The sequence below is a fragment of the Bombina bombina genome, chromosome 2, assembly GCF_027579735.1.
Source record: "Bombina bombina isolate aBomBom1 chromosome 2, aBomBom1.pri, whole genome shotgun sequence".
In the NCBI taxonomy this organism is placed as follows: domain Eukaryota; kingdom Metazoa; phylum Chordata; class Amphibia; order Anura; family Bombinatoridae; genus Bombina; species Bombina bombina.
This window is the reverse complement of record NC_069500.1, coordinates 1,038,967,701-1,038,988,190: the sequence shown is the minus strand read 5'-3', so window position 1 is coordinate 1,038,988,190 and position 20,490 is coordinate 1,038,967,701. Positions and strand designations below refer to the sequence as shown.

Genomic DNA, 20,490 nt, shown 5'->3' with positions numbered 1-20,490 from the left:
AACATTCCAAGGTATGGTTTTCAACAAAGGATATTAGATAAATAGAATAAAGTGAATCATGAAAGTTAAAATTTTACTTTACTATCCCTTTAATTGATTTTCATCTTAGTTGAGTGTTATGTACATTTTTTTTATTGCTTTGTAGCATATTAAAGAATATTTCATATAAAACGTAGGTTACTGGGGGGCGGAGCCAAGCCTTGCAGTGCAATGGCAGCAGAATAGGAGAGCTCTGTTACATCCAGTCCAACAATGTAACATAGCAAACGAAAAGGAAGAAAAAAAGCCTAACAAACATCAGCCTGAGCCACAATAACCACTCTGGCTGTGAGTATCACCTAATTTTCCAGAGCCTTTGTCTTCAAAGGGACCAAGAGTGATATCAGGCCCACATCACGGACTGCAAGCCACGTGGGTGGCGTGGAGAGAGATCAGGGACCGCCGTTAATACTGGGACCAACATATACAAGAAAACCATACATCAGGAGGAACTGAAGGAGTCAGTCACATACTGGCTTGCCGGACATCACAACCCCTAAGGCCTAGTGTATCTTGGGCGGTAGACCAGCCGCACAGACTTCTCAGCTCTGTAAGTGCAGCCAGATCTGTGCAATTATACTATAGAAGGTTGCGGTCAGAACGAGAGGACGGCTTGAGGAGCTGGGTACGCATTAGAGTCAGGCGGGCAAAAGCTCAAATAAACACACTTTACACACTAAACATCGCTGCTGCAATAAGAGGCTGGGATAGACCTGACACAGTGCCCATACGACAGGGGGCCGATACTTCCCAATTCTATATAATCCTTGCCTCGCAACTGTCCATATAAACCCTCAGGGGCTGCAGAGCATTATAACTACCTATCATACATAGAGCAATACTCAACCTGCACAGCACAAAGTCAGTATTGCAGCTCACCAAAAAGTACACACATGAAACTTGCCCTGCATACTTGATAAAAGTTCGACCTGTGTTGCAATAAAGAAAAAAGCAGGGGGAAAAATTACACAGCAATAAGATACATAAGTATTGCATACAGCTTCTCAGCTAGCAGACCGAAAAATACACTGGATATCATCGACCTATACCAACCGCATTAATGGTTCCCGTTGCCCCATGTTAATCACCACGCAAATCTAAATAGTGGGATCCATGCAAAAAAGGTACAGAAACCGGCATCTATAAGCCAATACCTAAAGCCTCAAGAGACGCAGAGCAGGGAGACATCAGATGCCCAGCTTATACAAGCAGAGACACAGGAGCAAGACAGCTTATACAACTTCAAAGAAGATTTGAAAAAACTATCCTCAAAAGAGGATATCAAGGAGGTAATCAAGGAGGTGAAGGGCCTGTTCGGGGAACTAAAAAGGGACATTAGCCAAGTTAAGACAAAAATATCTACTCTAGAGGAGATACAAGCCTCAATAAGTGAGGATGTCTCTCACTCACTTAAAAGAATACAGAATAATGATGAAACCATATCATTTTTGCTCGATAAAGTGGAAGATCTGGACAATCGCAACCGACGTAATAATATCAGAGTCAGGGGCATACCAGAGTCCATAAATCCCACAGCCCTAAATGGCTGCTTGCAGAGCCTATTCCGCTCACTTAAGGGCACTACAACCACGCCAGATGTGATCCTAGAAAGAGCCCACAGAGCGCTTCGCCCCAAGCCGTCCCCGAAGGCCCCCTAAATTACTTGGATAAAGAAGAGGTCTTAAAAAATGCCAGAGCTAAGGCACCTATAACCCATACAGGATGCCCAATACAAATTTTTCCCGATATCAGTCCCACTACATTACAGAAACGCAAAGACCTTCGATACATCACAGAAACCCTTAGACACCACAAGATTCCCTACCGCTGGGGGTTCCCGGTCAGCGTGATCGCCACCAAAAATGGAGTAACTTCAGTTTACCGTTCACCTGGGGACCTACACATCTTTAACAAGGCAATGGATCTGGAGATCCCACCACCAGATGACATCCTACGACCACAACCCTCAACCTCCTACGAGACCACAACTCCCCCACAGAAAAATAGATCTGATGTGCTACAAGAGTCACCCACAAGGGGTGGGTCTGACAAGAAAACGGACACTAATTGATCCTCACAGAACTCTCCTCGGTCATCAGACAGATGAGTATCTATTCCAACTGCTTAATATTGATCTGATCTGTACTGACCCTAATTTTGTTATATGAATATAAATGGTGATCTACATTGACTGAGTCATGGGACTACCAAGTTTAAATGGCTGCTTTGTTGCACATGTTATGTTCCCCCATACCAGTTAGTTTGTGATGCCATGTTAATAGCCGCAAGGTTGCTCTGGTGTTTCTGCTTTTCACTCCACCTAGGTGCCGGTCACTAAATGCTTTTTATAAAATTTCCTCGGTTCACCGGTCAGAAGAATATTTAGACTGCATAGTTCATAATGAGCTAGTCAATAGAGAACCTACTGCTGATATATAAATGTCTAAAATACTTATTACTGTCTGAGTCTTAGAGCTACTAAGTTCGAGAAATTGTTATATTATACAAGTTATGATTATTTATGTTAGTTAATTCATATCAATATGCTGAATGTGTGCTTGTTGTTCTCATGTTTTATGTTGAAATAGGAAAACGCATATTTAGTTAACAGGGTCTGGATTGAGTCAAAAAATCAACCGAATATATCTATCAGAGAATAAATTCCAAAAGACCCCAAAAAGATGTTTCTTTTTTCACACCCATATTCTCAGAGATAGAAGGGATCAAATCACACCAACCAAACAATCAACCTCCTGTCTCTGATGCACATAAACAGACCACCACAGTATGTTAACCCATAGAGATAGCTTAAAAATTCAGCTCATGGTGCACCGAATAAATCGGGTACCACATGCAACATGACAAACAGGCCCTTCCCTGAGAATCAACGCATACCCCAATATCAGTCTTGATAGAAATAGAGGACACATAAACAAGTGGGAGAACACTACTAAACACCTCACAATCCTTATATAGGCTGAAAATATAGATATAATAAAGGCCCCTTCGCTCCTAAGCGAGGGAAAATACAAAAAAAAAAAAAAAACATTGTGGACTGGATGTACACCCCCCCCAATTTGTGTACCACAAGTCACAATCTAACTCAACACCACAGAGGTGTTTGTGAGTACAGGTGTCTTTTGACACCCCCCCCAAACCCCCTCTTTACTAACCCTCCCCTAGGTATCAAGCGAGACAACACAAACCAACCCGCTTTGAGACTCTTTACCCCTCCTCTTCGTGCCCATCTACCACTGAGGACATGAGGCAGGTACAATATCTAACCTTCAATGTAAAGGGTTTAAACTCACCAGAAAAAAGATCTATTCTAATCAGAGATTTGCGCAAGCATAACATCATCTTCTTACAAGAAACCCATTTTAAAAGATCTAAAGAACCAAAATGGAGTAATAAATTCTTTCCCACAGCCTACTTCTCCTCTGCCACACAGAAAAGAAATGGAGTGGGAATCCTGATCAAACAAAACACCCCTTTTCAGTTGTTGAGAATGGAGAGAGATACGGAAGGTAGACTTCTGATACTGATACTGATAGGCACATTATATGGTAGACCACTTACATTAGTGAACCTTTATCTTCCTAACAAAGATCAACACACTTATCTTAAAAGAGCAGTGAATAAGATTCTCTCTTGCATGAAGGGCATACTGATAATAGGTGGAGACCTTAATACACCCTTAAACCCAGGGCTGGATACATCCAGTGGGACATCTTACATCCCCAAAAAGAAACTTAAAATTATCAATGCAACACTGCAAGGAATTTGCGTACACGACATTTGGAGATATAGTCACCCAAACATAAAAAACTACACCTTTTATTCAAACCCGCACAGCTCATATTCACGTATCGATTATTTCCTTATCGATCAGGTGGGCTTGTCGTTAGTCAAATCATCACAAATTTTACCAATAACATGGTCAGACCACGCCCCAGTTCAATTTGTTTTGGATTGGCCGGAAAAACCAATTACACAGTTTTGTTGGCGTCTGGACGATCTTCTACTGAATGATCCTCTGATCAAAACAAATATAGAACAAGCATTGAGTGAATATTTTAGCCTAAATTCTTCCCCTGATATATCAAACAAAACACTATGGGAAGCACACAAATGTGTGATCCGGGGGGAACTTATTAAAGTAAAAGCAAATCTCAAGAAAAACACACAAGCTATATATGACAAGCTAGTCCAGAAAATAACCTTGCTAGAATCACAACATAAACTACAACCTCAAGATGTAAATACCTACACAATACTACAACATGCGAGAACAGATCTTAAAAACCACCTAATAAGCGAAAACCAAAAATTAGCATATAGGCTAAAATAACAATACTTTGACTCCAACGATAAACCGGGCCGCTCATTGGCTCGTTTGCTCCAAAATAAAAGACTCAAAGCTCATGTACATAATATTAAAGATCCACATAGTGAAATTAAAGCGGATAGCAAGTCAATAGCAGAAATTTTTTGCACATATTATGCCTCTCTCTACAACTTAAATATCACTAGACCGCAAAAAACGGTAGAAACAACAGAAGAAACTGACGACCCCCCCACAGATTACTTTACAACTTTGGGACTAAGACATCTGGAGTCAACTGACATAACAGCACTAGACACCCCAATCACCATAGAGGAGATCCAGAACTCTATCAAAAACCTCCTTCGGGTAAAAGCCCGGGCCCGGACGATTTCAGCTCTAAATATTATAAGACGTATTCTAATATCTTAGCACCTCGACTCTTATACCTGTTTAATACATTAGAAGCAAATAACGGATTTCCAGACACAATGCTAACAGCCACATAGTTGTCCTACCAAAGCCAGGAAAACCACCTAACATCCCTGAAAATTTCCGCCCCATATCTCTTTTAAATACAGATATAAAACTATACGGAAAAAATCCTACCTAATTGCATTAATAAAATTCTGCCCAAACTTATATCCCCAGATCAGGTCGGGTTTATACCTGGCAGGGAGGTAAAGGACAACATCCAAAAAATTCTGCAACTATCAGCTTATGCCCGAAATACAAATACCCCTTTAGTTTTAGTATCCACCAACGCAGAAAATGCGTTCGATAGAGTAAGTTGGCCATTTCTTAGATTAACCCTGCAACAAATGCGTTTTAGCCACAAATTTATAGACCAAATTTTTCACCTCTACTCCAATCCGACTACACAAGTCAGTGTAAACGGTGTGCTATCGGACCCATTTTGCATCAGAAACTGTACTAGACAGGGATGCCCCCTGTCCCCTATTTTATTTGCAATATCACTAGAACCTTCAGCTCAGAAAATCAGAAACAACAAAGATGTTCAGGGAATCCGCTTGCAAGATAAAGAACATAAACTATCAATGTATGCAGATGACATACTAGTCTCTCTCCCAAATGTCATACACTCCTTCCCAAATCTAATAGTGGAGCTTGAGAAATTTGGCCGCTTATCAAATTTCCATCTAAATTTGCACAAATCGGAACTCCTGAACATCAACACCTCAATAGACGTTATGGATCAGCTTAGTTTAACATGTCCCCTAAGAATACAAACGCATAAAATGAAATACCTGGGGATATTTCTCACAACTTCTGACGACTCCCTCTTCGAAAGTAATTATATACCCCTCTCATCGTGGAGAAGTAAACCTCTCTCATGGCTGGGGCGAATGGGAGTCATAAAAATGAATATCCTGCCCAGAATTTTATATATCCTACAAGCACTTCCCATCCCTTTGCCACATACATTCCTCTCAAAATTACAAGCATCCATGGAAACATTCATATGGCAAAAAATCAAGCCCCGAATTCCTAAAAACACTATGTACCTGCCCAAGGAGGCAGGGGGACTGGGTGCCCCCAATTTACTTCTATACAAATCTGCAATCACATTACAAAGACTAATTGAATGGTGCCATAATTCTCCTCAGAAAACATGGGTCCAAATAGATGCAGACATTTTGAATGTGTGCAATGTAGGTACCCTGGCGTGGATCTCCTCTCAGAGACCTACATCGAAAATCCAACAATATCCCCTATTTAGAGAATTCTTACAACACTGGGATAAAACTCTTCATACTAAAGCATTTATCTCCACGATGCCTTCCCCAATGACGCCACTAAAACATAACCCAGAGATACCCTTTTTGACACTTTCACATGACCATTTACATAGACCGCATATACAAGAATGCATCATTCAGGCAACCATTAAGGACGGTAAGCTACAGTCTACCACAAAACTAACCTAACTAGATATTCCTTGCCTAACCTCATGGTATAATGCTGTGCGATACCAACACTATTTTATCACACTAAACTCTAAAAGGGGGATAACGCGTCCACATACATCATTTGAAACTTTATGCACTATGCAAACCCCCCCTAAACACACAATATCCAGCCTCAACAAATTACTACTAAACAACTCCCCCCCCCATCCTACATTTACAGTTGGCACAAAGAATTAAATCTTTGCTTAGACAAACAGGAATGGCAGAAAGTATATCATAATCACAAACACTCCTCAGCTTCAGCCAGAATACAGGAGAATAACTTTAAATTTCTCACGAGATGGTACTTTAAACCAGATAGGCTTAAAAAAATATATAAACAATCCAGCGGAAAATGTTGGAGGGGTTGTGGTGAAAATGGCACTATCCTGCATATCTGGTGGAACTGTCCACTCTTGGGTAATTTCTGGAAGGAGATCACATGCCTCATGTCAAATATCCTGGAAACAATAGTTCCCCCAAGACCAGAAATCCTGCTATTCCACTCACTGCCCAAAAAGGAAATTTATGCTTACCTGATAAATTTGTTTCTTTTACGATACGATGAGTCCACGGATTTCATCCTTACTTATGGGATATCGCTTCCTGGTTAACAGGAGGAGGCAAAGAGCACCACAGCAGAGCTGTATATATAGCTCCTCTCTTCCCTCCCACCCCAGTCATTCGACCGAAGTTAGGAAGAGAAAGGAAAAGCCAAGGCGCAGAGGTGACTGAAGTTTAACAAAAATAAAAGACCTGTCACACAAAAACAGGGCGGGCCGTGGACTCGTCGTATCGTAAAAGAAACAAATTTATCAGGTAAGCATAAATTTCCTTTTCTTTTACAAGATACGATGTGTCCACGGATTTCATCCTTACTTATGGGAAACAATACCAAAGCTATAGGACACGGATGAAAGGGAGGGACAAGACAGGGAACCTAAACGGAAGGCACCACTGCTTGAAGAACTTTTCTCCCCAAAACAGCCTCAGACGAGGCAAAAGTATCAAATTTGTAAAATTTGAAAAAAGTGTGAAGAGAAGACAAAGTTGCAGCTTTGCAAATCTGTTCAACAGAAGCATCATTTTTGAATGCCCATGAGGAAGCCACAGCCCTAGTGGAGTGAGCCGTAATTCATTCAGGACGCTGCTGTCCAGCAGTCTCATAAGCAAAACGGATGATACTCTTCAGCCAAAAACAAAGAGGTAGCCGTAGCTTTCTGACCCCTACGCTTCCCAGAAAACACAACAAACAGGGAAGAAGATTGATGAAAATCCTTAGTTGCCTGTAAGTAAAACTTCAAGGCACGGACCACGTCCAAATTATGTAACAGTCGCTCCTTCTTAGAAGAAGGATTAGGACACAAGGAAGGAACAACAATCTCCTGATTAATATTTTTATTTGAAACAACCTTAGGAAGAAAGCCAGGTTTGGTACGTAACATTACCTTATCCGAATGGAAAATAAGATAAGGAGAATCACATTGTAATGCCGAAAGCTCAGAAACTCTACGAGCAGAAGAAATAGCAACCAAAAAACAAAATGTATGCTTACATGATAAATTTCTTTCTCTTGTGGTGTATCCAGTCCACGGGTTCATGCATTACTTGTGGGATATTCTCCTTCCCAACAGGAAGTTGCAAGAGGACACCCACAGCAGAGCTGTCTATATAGCTCCTCCCCTAACTGCCACCCCCAGTCATTCGACCGAAGACAAGCAAGAAAAAGGAGAAACTATAGGGTGCAGTGGTGACTGTAGTTTAAAAATAAAAAACACCTACCTTAAAATGACAGGGCGGGCCGTGGACTGGATACATCACAAGAGAAAGAAATGCATTAAGTAAGCATAAATTTTGTTTTCTCTTGTAAGGTGTATCCAGTCCACGGGTTCATCCATTACTTGTGGGATACCAAGTCGCCGCCTTACAAATCTGTTCAACAGAGGCCTCATTTTTAAAAGCCCATGTGGAAGCTACCGCTCTAGTGGAATGAGCTGTAATTCTTTCAGGAGGCTGCTGGCCAGCAGTCTCATAAGCTAAACGGATTATGCTTCTCAGCCAAAAAGAAAGAGAAGATGCCGAAGCCTTTTGGCCTCTCCTCTGTCCAGAGTAGACAACAAACAATGCAGATGTTTGACGAAAATCCTTAGTAGCTTGTAAATAAAACTTTAAAGCACGAACCACGTCAAGATTGTGTAATAGACGTTCCTTCTTTGAAGAAGGATTAGGACACAGTGACGGAACTACAATCTCCTGATTGATATTCTTATTATATACCACCTTAGGAAGAAATCCAGGTTTGGTACGCAACACTACCTTATCTGTATGGAATATCAGATAAGGGGAATCTTACTGTAAGGCAGATAACTCTGAAACTCTTCGAGCCGAAGAGATAGCTACCAAAAACAGAACTTTCCAAGATAAAAGCTTGATATCTATGGAATGCAGAGGTTCAAACGGAACCCCTTGAAGAACTTTAAGAACTAAATTTAAACTCCATGGCGGAGCAACAGGTTTAAACACAGGCTTGATTCAAACTAAAGCCTGACAAAACGCCTGAACGTCTGGAACATCTGCCAGGCGCTTGTGCAGAAGAATAGACAGAGCAGAAAACTGTCCCTTTAAGGAACTAGCTGACAATCCCTTCTCCAATCCTTCTTGGAGAAAAGATAATATCCTAGGAATCCTGACTTTACTCCATGAGTAACCCTTGGATTCACACCAATGAAGATATTTACACCATATCTTATGATAGATTTTCCTTGTGACAGGCTTTCGAGCCTGAATTAAGGTATCAATGACCGACTCGGAGAAACCATGTTTTGATAAAATCAAGCGTTCAATCTCCAAGCAGTCAGCCGCAGAGAAATTAGATTTGGATGTTTGAATGGACCTTGGAGTAGAAGGTCCTGCCTCAGCGGCAGAGTCCATGGTGGAAGGGATGACATGTCCACCAGATCTGCATACCAAGTCCTGTGTGGCCACGCAGGTGCTATCAAAATCACCGAAGCTCTCTCCTGCTTGATCTTGGCAATCAGACGAGGGAGGAGAGGAAATGGTGGGAACACATAAGCCAGGCTGAAGGACCAGGGCACTGCTAGAGCATCTATCAGCGTTGCCTGGGGATCCCTTGACCTGGACCCGTAACAGGGAAGCTTGGTGTTCTGACGAGACGCCATCAGATCCACTTCTGGTTTGCCCCATAGCTGAATCAGCTGGGCAAATACCTCCGGATGGAGCTCCCACTCCCCCGGATGAAAAGTCTGCCGACTTAGAAAATCCGCCTCCCAGTTCTCTACTCCCGGGATATGGATAGCTGAGAGATGGCAAGAGTGAACCTCTGCCCATAGAATTATCTTTGAAACCTCCAACATTTCCAGGGGGCTTCTTGTCCCCCCCTGATGGTTGATATAAGCTACAGTCGTGATATTGTCTGACTGAAATCTGATGAACCTGACCGCAGCTAGTTGAGGCCAAGCCTGAAGAGCATTGAATATCGCTCTCAGTTCCAGAATGTTTATCGGAAGGAGGGCTTCCTCCTGAGTCCACGAACCCTGAGCCTTCAGGAAGTTCCAGACTGCGCCCCAGCCCAGAAGGCTGGCATCTGTCGTGACTATAGTCCACTCTGGCCTGCGGAAACTCATTCCCCTGGACAGATGGACCCGAGAGAACCACCAGAGAAGAGAATCCCTGGTCTCTTGATCCAGATTTAGCAGAGGGGACAAATCTGTGTAATCCCCATTCCACTGATTGAGCATGCAAAGTTGCAGTGGTCTGAGATATAGGCGGGCAAACGGAACTATGTCCATTGACGCTACCATTAGGCCGATTACTTCCATACACTGAGCCACTGACGGCCGAGAAGTGGAATGAAGAGCACGGCAGGAAGTTAGAAGCTTTGATAACCTGACCTCTGTCAGAAAAATTTTCATTTCTACTGAATCTATCAGTGTTCCTAGGAAGGAAACTCTTGTGAGAGGGGAGAGAGAGAACTCTTTTCTTCGTTCACCTTCCACCCGTGAGACCTCAGAAAGGGCAGAACGATGTCCGTATGGGACTTGGCGATTTGAAAAGTCGACGCCTGTATCAGAATGTTGTCTAGGTAAGGAGCCACCGCTATGCCCCGTGGCCTTAGAACCGCCAGTAGGGACCCTAGAACCTTTGTAAAGATTCTTGGTGCTGTGGCTAACCTGAAGGGAAGAGCCACAAACTGGTAATGCCTGTCTAAGAAGGCGAACCTGAGGAACTGATGATGATCTCTGTGAATCGGAATGTGGAGATAAGCATCCTTTAAGTCCACGGTAGTCATATATTGACCCTCCTGGATCATAGGGAGGATGGTTCGGATAGTCTCCATCTTGAAGGATGGGACCCTGAGAAATTTCTTTAGGATCTTGAGATCCAAGATTGGTCTGAAAGTTCCCTCTTTTTTGGGAACTATAAACAGATTTGAATAGAAGCCCTGCCCCTGTTCCTGCTTTGGAACTGGGTGGATCACTCCCATAACCAGCAGGTCTTGAACACAACATAAGAATGCCTCTCTCTTTATCTGGTTTACAGATAATTGTGAGAGATGAAATCTCCCCTTTGGAGATAAAGCTTTGAAGTACAGAAGATATCCCTGGGAAACAATCTCTAATGCCCAGGGATCCTGGACGTCTCTTGCCCAAGCCTGGGTGAAGAGAGAGAGTCTGCCCCCACTAGATCCGGTCCCGGATCGGGGGCTACTCCTTCATGCTGTCTTAGAGGCAGCCGCAGGTTTCTTGGCCTGCTTCCCCTTATTCCAAGCCTGGTTAGGTCTCCAGACTGGTTTGGACTGGGCGAAATTTCCCTCTTGTTTTGCATTAGAGGAAACTGAAGCTGCGCCACTCTTGAAGTTTCGAAAGGAACGAAAATTATTCTGTTTGGTCCTTAACTTATTGGACCTATCCTGAGGAAGGGCGTGACCTTTTCCTCCAGTAATATCAGAAATGATCTCCTTCAGACCTGGCCCGAATAGGGTCTGTCCCTTGAAGGGGATGTTAAGAAGCTTAGACTTTGAAGTAACGTCTGCTGACCAGGACTTAAGCCATAGCACCCTACGCGCCAAAATGGCAAAACCTGAATTCTTAGCCGTTAGCTTGGCTAAATGAAAAATGGCGTCAGAAATAAAGGAGTTAGCTAATTTAAGAGCTTTAATCCTGTCTAGAATATCGTCTAACGGGGTCTCCACCTGTAGAGCCTCCTCAAGAGACTCAAACCAAAAAGCCGCTGCAGCAGTAACTGGGGTAATGCATGCAAGAGGCTGGAGAATAAAACCTTGATGTATAAAAAATTTTCTTAAGGAGACCCTTCAGTTTTTTATCCATAGGATCTAGGAAAGCACAACTGTCCTCGACGGGGATAGTTGTACGCTTAGCTAGGGTGGAGACTGCTTCCTCAACCTTAGGAACCGTCTGCCACGAGTCCCGTATGGTGGCATGACTAGCCATGTGGAAACTAGTCCCCAAATAAAGACTTATCTCCCTCAGAGAAAAAACGTCTAGAACTTATTCCTCTCTCTAGAAATAAAAATACTGAACATACCTCAAAGCAGGTAATCTGCAGGCCGTTCCCCCAACTGAAGTTTTCCCATATTCATCAGTTATGTGTGAGAACAGCAATGGACCTTAGTTACAAACCGCTAAGATCATCAAATCTCCAGGCAGAATTCTTCTTCTAATTTCTGCCTGAGAGAAAAACAGTACAACGCCAGTACCGTTTAAAAATAACAAACTCTTGATTGAAGGTAAAACTACACTAAGTCACCACATATCTCTTGATACTTCCTTTCTTGTTGAGAGTTGCAAGAGAATGACTGGGGGTGGCAGTTAGGGGAGGAGCTATATAGACAGCTCTGCTGTGGGTGTCCTCTTGCAACTTCCTGTTGGGAAGGAGAATATCCCACAAGTAATGGATGAACCCGTGGACTGGATACACCTTACAAGAGAAACAAAACTTTCCAAGATAACAACTTAATATCTATGGAATGCATGGGTTCAAACGGAACCCCTTGAAGAACGTTAAGAACTAAATTCAAACTCCAAGGAGGAGCAATTGAGCGAAACACAGGCCTTATTCTAGTCAGAGCCTGACAAAAGTACTGAACATCCGGAACATCTGCCAGACGTTTGTGCAACAAAATAGACAAAGCAGAAATCTGTCCCTTTAAGGAACTTGCTGACAACCCTTTCTCCGATCCATCTTGGAGAAAAGACAAAATCCTTGGAATCCTAACCCTACTCCATGAGTAGACCTTGGATTCGCACCAATAAAGATATTTACGCCATATCTTATGGTAAATTTTCCTAGTAACAGGCTTACGTGCCTGAATCAAAATATCTATAACCGAATCAGAAAACCTTCGCTTAGCCAAAATTAGGCGTTCAATCTCCAAGCAGTTATCTGCAGAGAAACTAGATTCGGATGATGGAAGGGTCCCTGAATGAGAAGGTCGTTCTTCAATGGAAGTTTCCACGGAGGCTGGGAAGACATGTCCACCAGATCGGCATACCAAGTCCTGAGAGGCCACGCAGGGGCGATGAGTATCACCGATGCCCTCTCCTGCTTGACTCGGGCAATCACCCGGGGAAGGAGAGCAAATGGAGGAAACACATAAGCGACGCTGAAGGACCAAGGCACTGCCAAGGCATTTATCAGCTTGGCCTGGGGATCCCTGGACCTGGACCCGTATCTCGGAAGCTTGGCATTCTGGCGAGATGCCATGAGATCCAACTCTGGCCTGCCCCATCTGAGAATCAGGTCGGCAAATACCTCCGGATGGAATTCCCACTCTCCCGGATGAAATGTCTGTCTGCTCAAAAAATCTGCTTCCCAGTTTTCTACCCCAGGGATGTGAATCGCGGTCAGATAACAAGAGTGAGACTCCATCCACTGTATTATCCTGGCTACCTCCGTCATCGCTAAGGAACTTCTTGTTCCCCCTTTATGATTGATGTAGGCCATCGTCGTTATGTTGTCCGACTGGAATCTGATGAATTGGGCCGAAGCCAACTGAGGACAAGCCTGAAGCGCATTGAATATTGCTCTCAATGCTAGGATATTGATGGGAAGGAGAGACTCCGCCTGAGTCCAGACCCCCTGAGCACTCAGGGAATTCCAGACTGCTCCCCATCCTAACAGGCTGGCATCCGTTGTCACTATCACCCACGAGGGTCTGCGAAAGCATGTCCCCTGGGATAGATGATCCAGCGACAACCACCATAGAAGAGAGTCCCTTGTCTCCTGATCCAGATGTATTTGAGGAGACACATTTGTATAATCTCCATTCCACTGTCTGAGCATGTTCAGTTGCAGAGGCCTGAGATGAAACCGAGCAAAAGGAATGATGTCCATTGCTGCTACCATCAATCCAACTACCTCCATGCACTGAGCCACGGACGGCCGGGGATTGGTCTGAAGGGCTCGGCATGTGTTCAGAATTTTCAATTTTCTGACCTCCGTCAAAAATATTTTCATGGATAGAGAGTCGATTAGAGTTCCCAGGAAAGGAACCCTTGTCTGTGGAACTAGAGAACTCTTGTCCAGATTCACCTTCCCCCCCATGAGTCCTCAGGAAGGACAGAACAATGTCGGTATGAGACAACGCCTGGATCAGACCCCCGTGATGATCACTCCGCTCCTAGCAAATTCTGCCTAAGACCGCTTGCTCTTATGATTAACACCATGCGGTCCCGGCAGTCAGATAATGATCCGAACACCTCACCCACGCTGCGTATGACAAAGTATGTTAGCGCGGCTTCTAGAGCGCGGGAGAAAACCTCCACCCTTCGTGGGCGTTTCCTAGTGTCTAAATCTAAACCTCGTGGGCCATAGTATGTCGCTGCAAGCGCAGCTGTAAAAAAGCACAAGCAGTCTCTCACTCACCACTCCTAGCTGCCAATATTTGTACCCGCAATAAAATCACACCGGGTCCCCATAAATACCGGAGACCGGAACTGTCAGAGCATATTCTACGTTATCCATATAAACCCCAGCGTCAGCCCAAGTCCATAGCACTCCTACATATTGTAGCATCTAAATGTGTCTGAGCGATCCTGTAATCTTCCCCCACCACATCCACCATAACACCTAAGAGGCCTTGGGGAAAAGTTAGGGGGTTACAAAAGGAAAGGCTGCAGCTGTTCCTGAGTTAGGGTCTGTCCCAGAAGTAATGGCTGCACATACCTGAGTGCTGATCTACAGCATGCATCATCCCACAGCTCTAAAGAAGTCTTCTGCATCTTCTTGCCAGTCTGTGGAGACATGAAGGGCCTTAGTTAGCAGTGCTAAGACCATATTAAGAAGGGCAGCATACAATATGGGAGGCACAGTGAGAAATTAATCCCACCAGTTCCCAATGCCTTAAAGCCACCTGTAGCTCTGCTAACAAGAGGCTGACCAGGTCCTGGCTACACCCTGAAATAAAATAGAACTCACTGGCACCATTTAAAAATAAAAAACTCTTGATTGAAGTAACTAAACTATCACTCCTCAAGGTCATGCTCAACGGAGCCAAACTGCTGATTCCACAGAGATGGAAAACATCCTCCCCCCCAACCAAAGAAGACTGGAAAGCACAGGTTACAGATCTTTTGGGTTTAGAAAGATTCCACTACTTAAAAACAGGTTCAGCAGACATACATGAAAATATGCTGGAGTTGTGGAAACCTCTGAATACCCGAACTGCCTAGAATTAATTCTAACCCCCACATAGTCGTCCTCAACCACGTGCCCTCTTTTGTCCCCTCTTGCCTTATCCCCTTCCTTCCTCAAGTCTCAAAGCACTAACAGTTCATTATCCTTGTTTTATAATTAAGATGTGTTAAAATCTTGATACCTTGATTCACATATATTATTGTATAGGTGCACATATGAGTTTTGATAAGAATATGGACTTTTCTCAAAAGACTAGAGGCTGCATTGGATGTGCACATCCCAGACCGGCAAAACTTAACATGTCTGTAATAACGGTCCATGATGTGATTTTCTCTTATTATTGTTACAAATGTGTACCACTTTATCTTTAATAAAGAAAATTAAAAAAAAAAAACAACAAAAAAAAAAAAACAGTAGGCTACTATGACCCTTAATGTAAGCAATAATCTTTTTTATATTTATTTATGCTGTTGGTACAAAGTGCTTTTTTTATCATCCATAGATTACTGTAAATGCTCTAAAAGGATTTGTGTCTAAAGTTACACAGCTATAGTTACCCATCTAGATCAGAGGCAACAGAAGCAAGAACAATACTAAACTGATACAACTTATTAATGCATAAATAATTATACAAACCTGAATAGTCCTTGTTTAAAGAGGTAGGCACTGATATGACCACCATCCAGATATCTGATTTCACAGCCAGGCCAGATCTCTTGAAGGCTACGTACACCAACTCTTGGAACATAGGCATCTTTCTTGGCTTGGACTACTATAATTAGACTTGGATCCAATGGAACTGAACATAAAAAAAAAATAATTACATGTAAGAGAACATTAATTGTCAAGCAGTAATGTGCCACTGAAACAAATCTTCCTATGGATCAATTCAAGGTAATTTAATTGTCCAGTGTCGACTTTTACAGAACATTACCTGCAAAATGAACCTGTGCTGTTAAAAGGCCATTACAATGAAAACAATGTACACTAATTCGTACGAGCTTGTAATTTTATTATTAACATCTGTGCAAATCTGTTAAACACATGGTTAAAGTACTGCTCAGAAGTCACATAGAACTGCTGGTTCTGACCCAACTTCCGCTGACCCAATCAGCATTGGTAGCTGCATGACCCAGCCGTTTGATGGCTGTTGCTGCTGCTGCTAATTGGGTCAGCGGCAGTTCCCTTTGCAGGGGTTGGACACAAAGCATTACAGGGTTGCTAATGATAAAATTGCTCTAACGAATTATAAAACATTTCATTTTGCACTATAATGGCCCATTAATTAAAATAAATATTTACTAGTAAATAAATATGATTGATCTACCATCAATATTGACTTGCAGAATAAAATCCTAATAGTTTAAACTTACTTTTCTTTCTCTCTTGGTCAGCCATGACAGAAAAGCAGTGCCAAAACTTGAATAACTGAATACACATGTGATTCAGTTGTATTATATAGTAAATTCAGTTGTATTATATTCTCATATATTAAACCTTAAAGTTACATACATGCCGCTTTTTATTTTTATTGTAAAAGTATTCCTTCAGCAAATAAATTACTTATTTATATAGCCCTTTTACCTGTGCCCCAGCCACCTCCGTCTCAGATCAATGTTTTTCACTATTTGACAGGCGTGGTGCAACCAATAGGGGATGAATCACACGCCCTATGTATTTTATCCAGTAGCACGCTCTTGCACTGCTGCTTTGAGGCCAGATCGTTTAAAAATTTCAACTGCACAGATGAAGTCCTTACTTTCGTACAAATTATTAAATGCTCCTTTGTGTCAAAGGAATCCCGCTCTGATCAAATGTGCTGCAGTGACCACAGCAGTAAACAGCTATGCTATAGAAGATTCACTGTTTACATAAAGCTATGGTCGGATCAGTCAGTAGAACTGCACCTACACAGTTGTAATTTTATCTGATCTAGACTCAGAGCAGCAGTGAAGTGTTCTCCTGGATAAAATACATAGGGCATGTGGTGCATCCCCTATTGGCTTGACCACATGCCTCTAAAGTTGTAAAAATAAAATTGGTCTGAGATGGAGGTGGCTGGGGCACAGAAAAAAGGGCTACATAAATAAGTATTTTATTTTCTGAAGGTATACATTTAGAATAAAAAGCTGCATGTATATAACTTAATTAAAGAGACATAAAACCCAACATTTTTCTTTCATGATTCAAACAGAGATACAATTTTAAACAACTTTCTATTTTCCAAATTGTTCTATTCTCTTGGTATCCTTGGTTAAAGAAGCAGCAATGCACTACTGGCAGCACGCAGAACACATTGGGTGAGCCAGTAACACGAGGAATATATGTGCAGCCACCAATCAGCAGCTCCTGAGCCTACCTAGGTATCCTTTTCAACAAAGGATACCAAGAGAACAAACCAAGTTTGATAATAGAAGCTAAAGGGACATGATACCCAAATGTTGAAGAACATGAAAATAATGCAGCATAGCTGTAAAAAGCTAACTAGAAAATATCACCTGGGAAAAAGAAAAAATCTCTGTAAAAAAAGGAAGCTATTTTACCTCAAATTTCCTAAGTATTCACATCCCACTGTAAAGAGACTTTAAGCAGCCAGTCAGGATGCTTGTCGCAGGACAAGCTAGGTAGTGTGTATTTGTCATGTGCAGGCACAGTCATGTTATTTTCCTATTCAGTTTAAGTAAGTTCTATGAAATCTCATGAGATTTCAGTGAAACCTCATGATATCACAGCAAAGGCAAAGCATTACCTCAGCACTGCTGATGCTGATTAGCTTTTGTTTTGTTTTTTAACTTGCAGCTGGACAGCAGCTGAAGTATAACTGTTTACACAACACTTACTCTGGTGAGCTGAAGAAATTTTTAGGTAAAATATCTTCCTATTTTACAGAGATGCTCAGGTGAAATTTTCTTGTCAGCTTTTTACAGGTTATGCTGCATCACTTTCAAGTGATTTAGCATATGAGTATTATTTCCCTTTACTTAAAAATTTGTTTAAAATCACATGCTCTTTCTGAATCCTGAAAGAAAAAAAATGGGTTTCATGTCCCTTTAAAGGTTTAATATATAAGAATATAATACAAATGAACTTACCATTATTTTAACACATTTATTCGCATTAAGACTTCTTTGCACCTCAAGTTAATACACTAACTCAAAAATAGAAGAAAGTAGCACTGAGGACAGACAGCAGTCTGTGGCTTGCTCTATGGAATGCTGCCCCCTTGTATAGCCCACGTGCCGTTTACAGAAGAAAATTTTCTGCAATATATCCGTCTGATTCCATCCACAAACACAGTCCAGCCTTGAAATACCAGGCAATTCTCTTCTGAACTTAGGATTTGTAAAACTAACTTCAGACCTATGTTTTGGCCTCGTCAGTGGACGTGCAGCTTTATCCCTCTAATGCACAGTGGTCTAGGGGTCCATCCTCCATCACCCTTAAGAAATCTCCAAGGAACATTTGCATAAAAATACACCGAAAAAAGCACTAAACTTGGGACAGAGATAGCTCAGTAGTTTGGCTTATGGAATGATGGCCACCCAGGGAGCAGCCTCTTCTCTGAAAGACGCATTCTAGACAAAAAAGATGCTGCTCCTGGGGTGATGACTAGCCATGGAGCAGGCTATTATGCTTTAGTTCATTATCTGGTTGAGTGCTTCTCTCTCATTATGCATGCCAGTTATAACCCTTGGGGATTAGGCTCCCTAAGAATGATGGCCAGTAAACACATACATGGACCCATTGCTTAAAGGCGCATTAAAAACTTTGAGATGATCATACAACATGATAAATAATATATATTCTGAAATTGTGAGCTTTTCAGTATCTCTTAGAAATGGAAGTGCAGAACACTGTTATAGTCCACACAGCCATTGGCTGCGCACGCTAGTGACATATTTAAAACTGTTCCTGATTGGCCACAGCGGAGAAGGTAATCAAAGTTACAACATGGCAGCTCCTATTGTTTTATGGACACTAAAACTTTACACTTATTTTGTCACTATTTAAACAACTAATGGAACTTTAAAAAAATGTTATTCAAAGACTAATTCAGAGACTTATCTTTGGAAACCTTTGGAAAGTCTATTCAAACTGCATGCTCCATTTGAATCATGAAAGTTTAACTTTTACTTTAGTGTCCCTTTAATATGCCTAGACAGACTGAGTGGTATTTTAGGACTGAACTGTCATTTTCAGACAAGACTAATAAACTGTAGGAAATTCCCTGGTTGAGTGCTTCTCTGTTTTAGTAACTATGCCACAACTAAAATTACCTTTAATAATTTATTAGCTCTTTTGTACATGAACAAAATGATGCATACACCTGACCAAAAAAATAAAAAATTGTCCAGTAATATTTAATCCCATTAATTAGAGGAACTATGTATACAAAAATAGAGGAACTATGTACACACATGATCTGTGTGATTCATAGTTTACAGATATAAATGCCATCAGATTAAAGTGGTCTGCCTGCACTTTATCCTCTTGATCCCTCTTTCTTTTCTTTCTCAATATTCTGGAATAAAGAGTCCAAACAAAAAAATCTTGTGTCACTTTGTCACAACAGGATGTGGTGTTTTCATGGTTTGTTGTCACCTGGTGACAAATCATTTGTCTTTCTTCAAACGTTGTAAACCATTCTACATCTCTGCTATACAACAGTCAAGTTCCCTTTGCAAAAGCCTTATACAGAGCTGAACAACAAAACCACAGAAAGATGGAGGCTTTGTCCTTTACAAACACCTGTTTCTGTATGATCAAATCAAATGAAGACATTTTCTTAGTTATACCACCTTCAATATGAATACCTGTTTCTAGCATGGTGCATTTAAAGGGACAGTCAACACCAGATTTTTTTATTGTTTAAAAAGATAGATAAATCCCTTTATTACCCATTCCCCAGTTTTGCATAACCAACACAGTTATATTAATATATATATATATATATATATATATATATATATATATATATATATATATAAATATACTTTTTAGCTCTGTGATTACCTTGTATCTAAGAATCTTCTGACAGCCCCCTGATCACATGACATTTTATTTATTATTTATTGCCTTTCATTTTAGCCAATTAGTGCAGTGTCTGCCCCAAGCAACGGGCGTGATCACAATGTTATCTATACGGTATACATGAACTAGATCTCCCCTGTTGTGAAAATAAAATAAAAAAGCATGTGATAAGAGGAGGCCTTCAAGGGCTTAGAAATTATCATATGAGCCTTCCTAGGTTTAGCATTAAACTAAGAATACCAAGAGAACAAAGTAACATTGGTGATAAAAGTAAATTGGAAAGCTGTTTAAAATTACATGCCCTATTTGAAACATGAAAGCTTTTTAAACTTGACTGTCCCTTTAAAATAATTAACACTTTTGATCAATGTCACACAATCATGCACTTCCTGTTAGTTTTATTTTAAGCAGCTTTCACTTAACTTATTGCATGAAAAATATATCTAAAAA

General features: G+C 41.5%; 1 protein-coding gene across 2 annotated transcripts in view; it reads right to left on the bottom strand.

Annotated features, from left to right (window-relative positions):
• Window positions 1–20,490, bottom strand: part of ABHD18 (abhydrolase domain containing 18) — a 159,166-nt gene that overhangs the window by 23,578 nt on the left and 115,098 nt on the right. The window contains exons 6-7 of one of the 2 annotated variants that reach the window (XM_053703648.1): window positions 15,646–15,808; window positions 14,539–14,606 (exon numbers count right to left, since the gene is read on the bottom strand). In XM_053703648.1, coding sequence (XP_053559623.1) covers window positions 14,576–14,606; window positions 15,646–15,808 — 194 coding nt within the window. In that variant the 3' untranslated portion in view covers window positions 14,539–14,575. Of the gene's footprint in view, window positions 1–14,538; window positions 14,607–15,645; window positions 15,809–20,490 lie in introns of those variants that run through there. The other variant, XM_053703649.1, reaches the window with a different exon arrangement.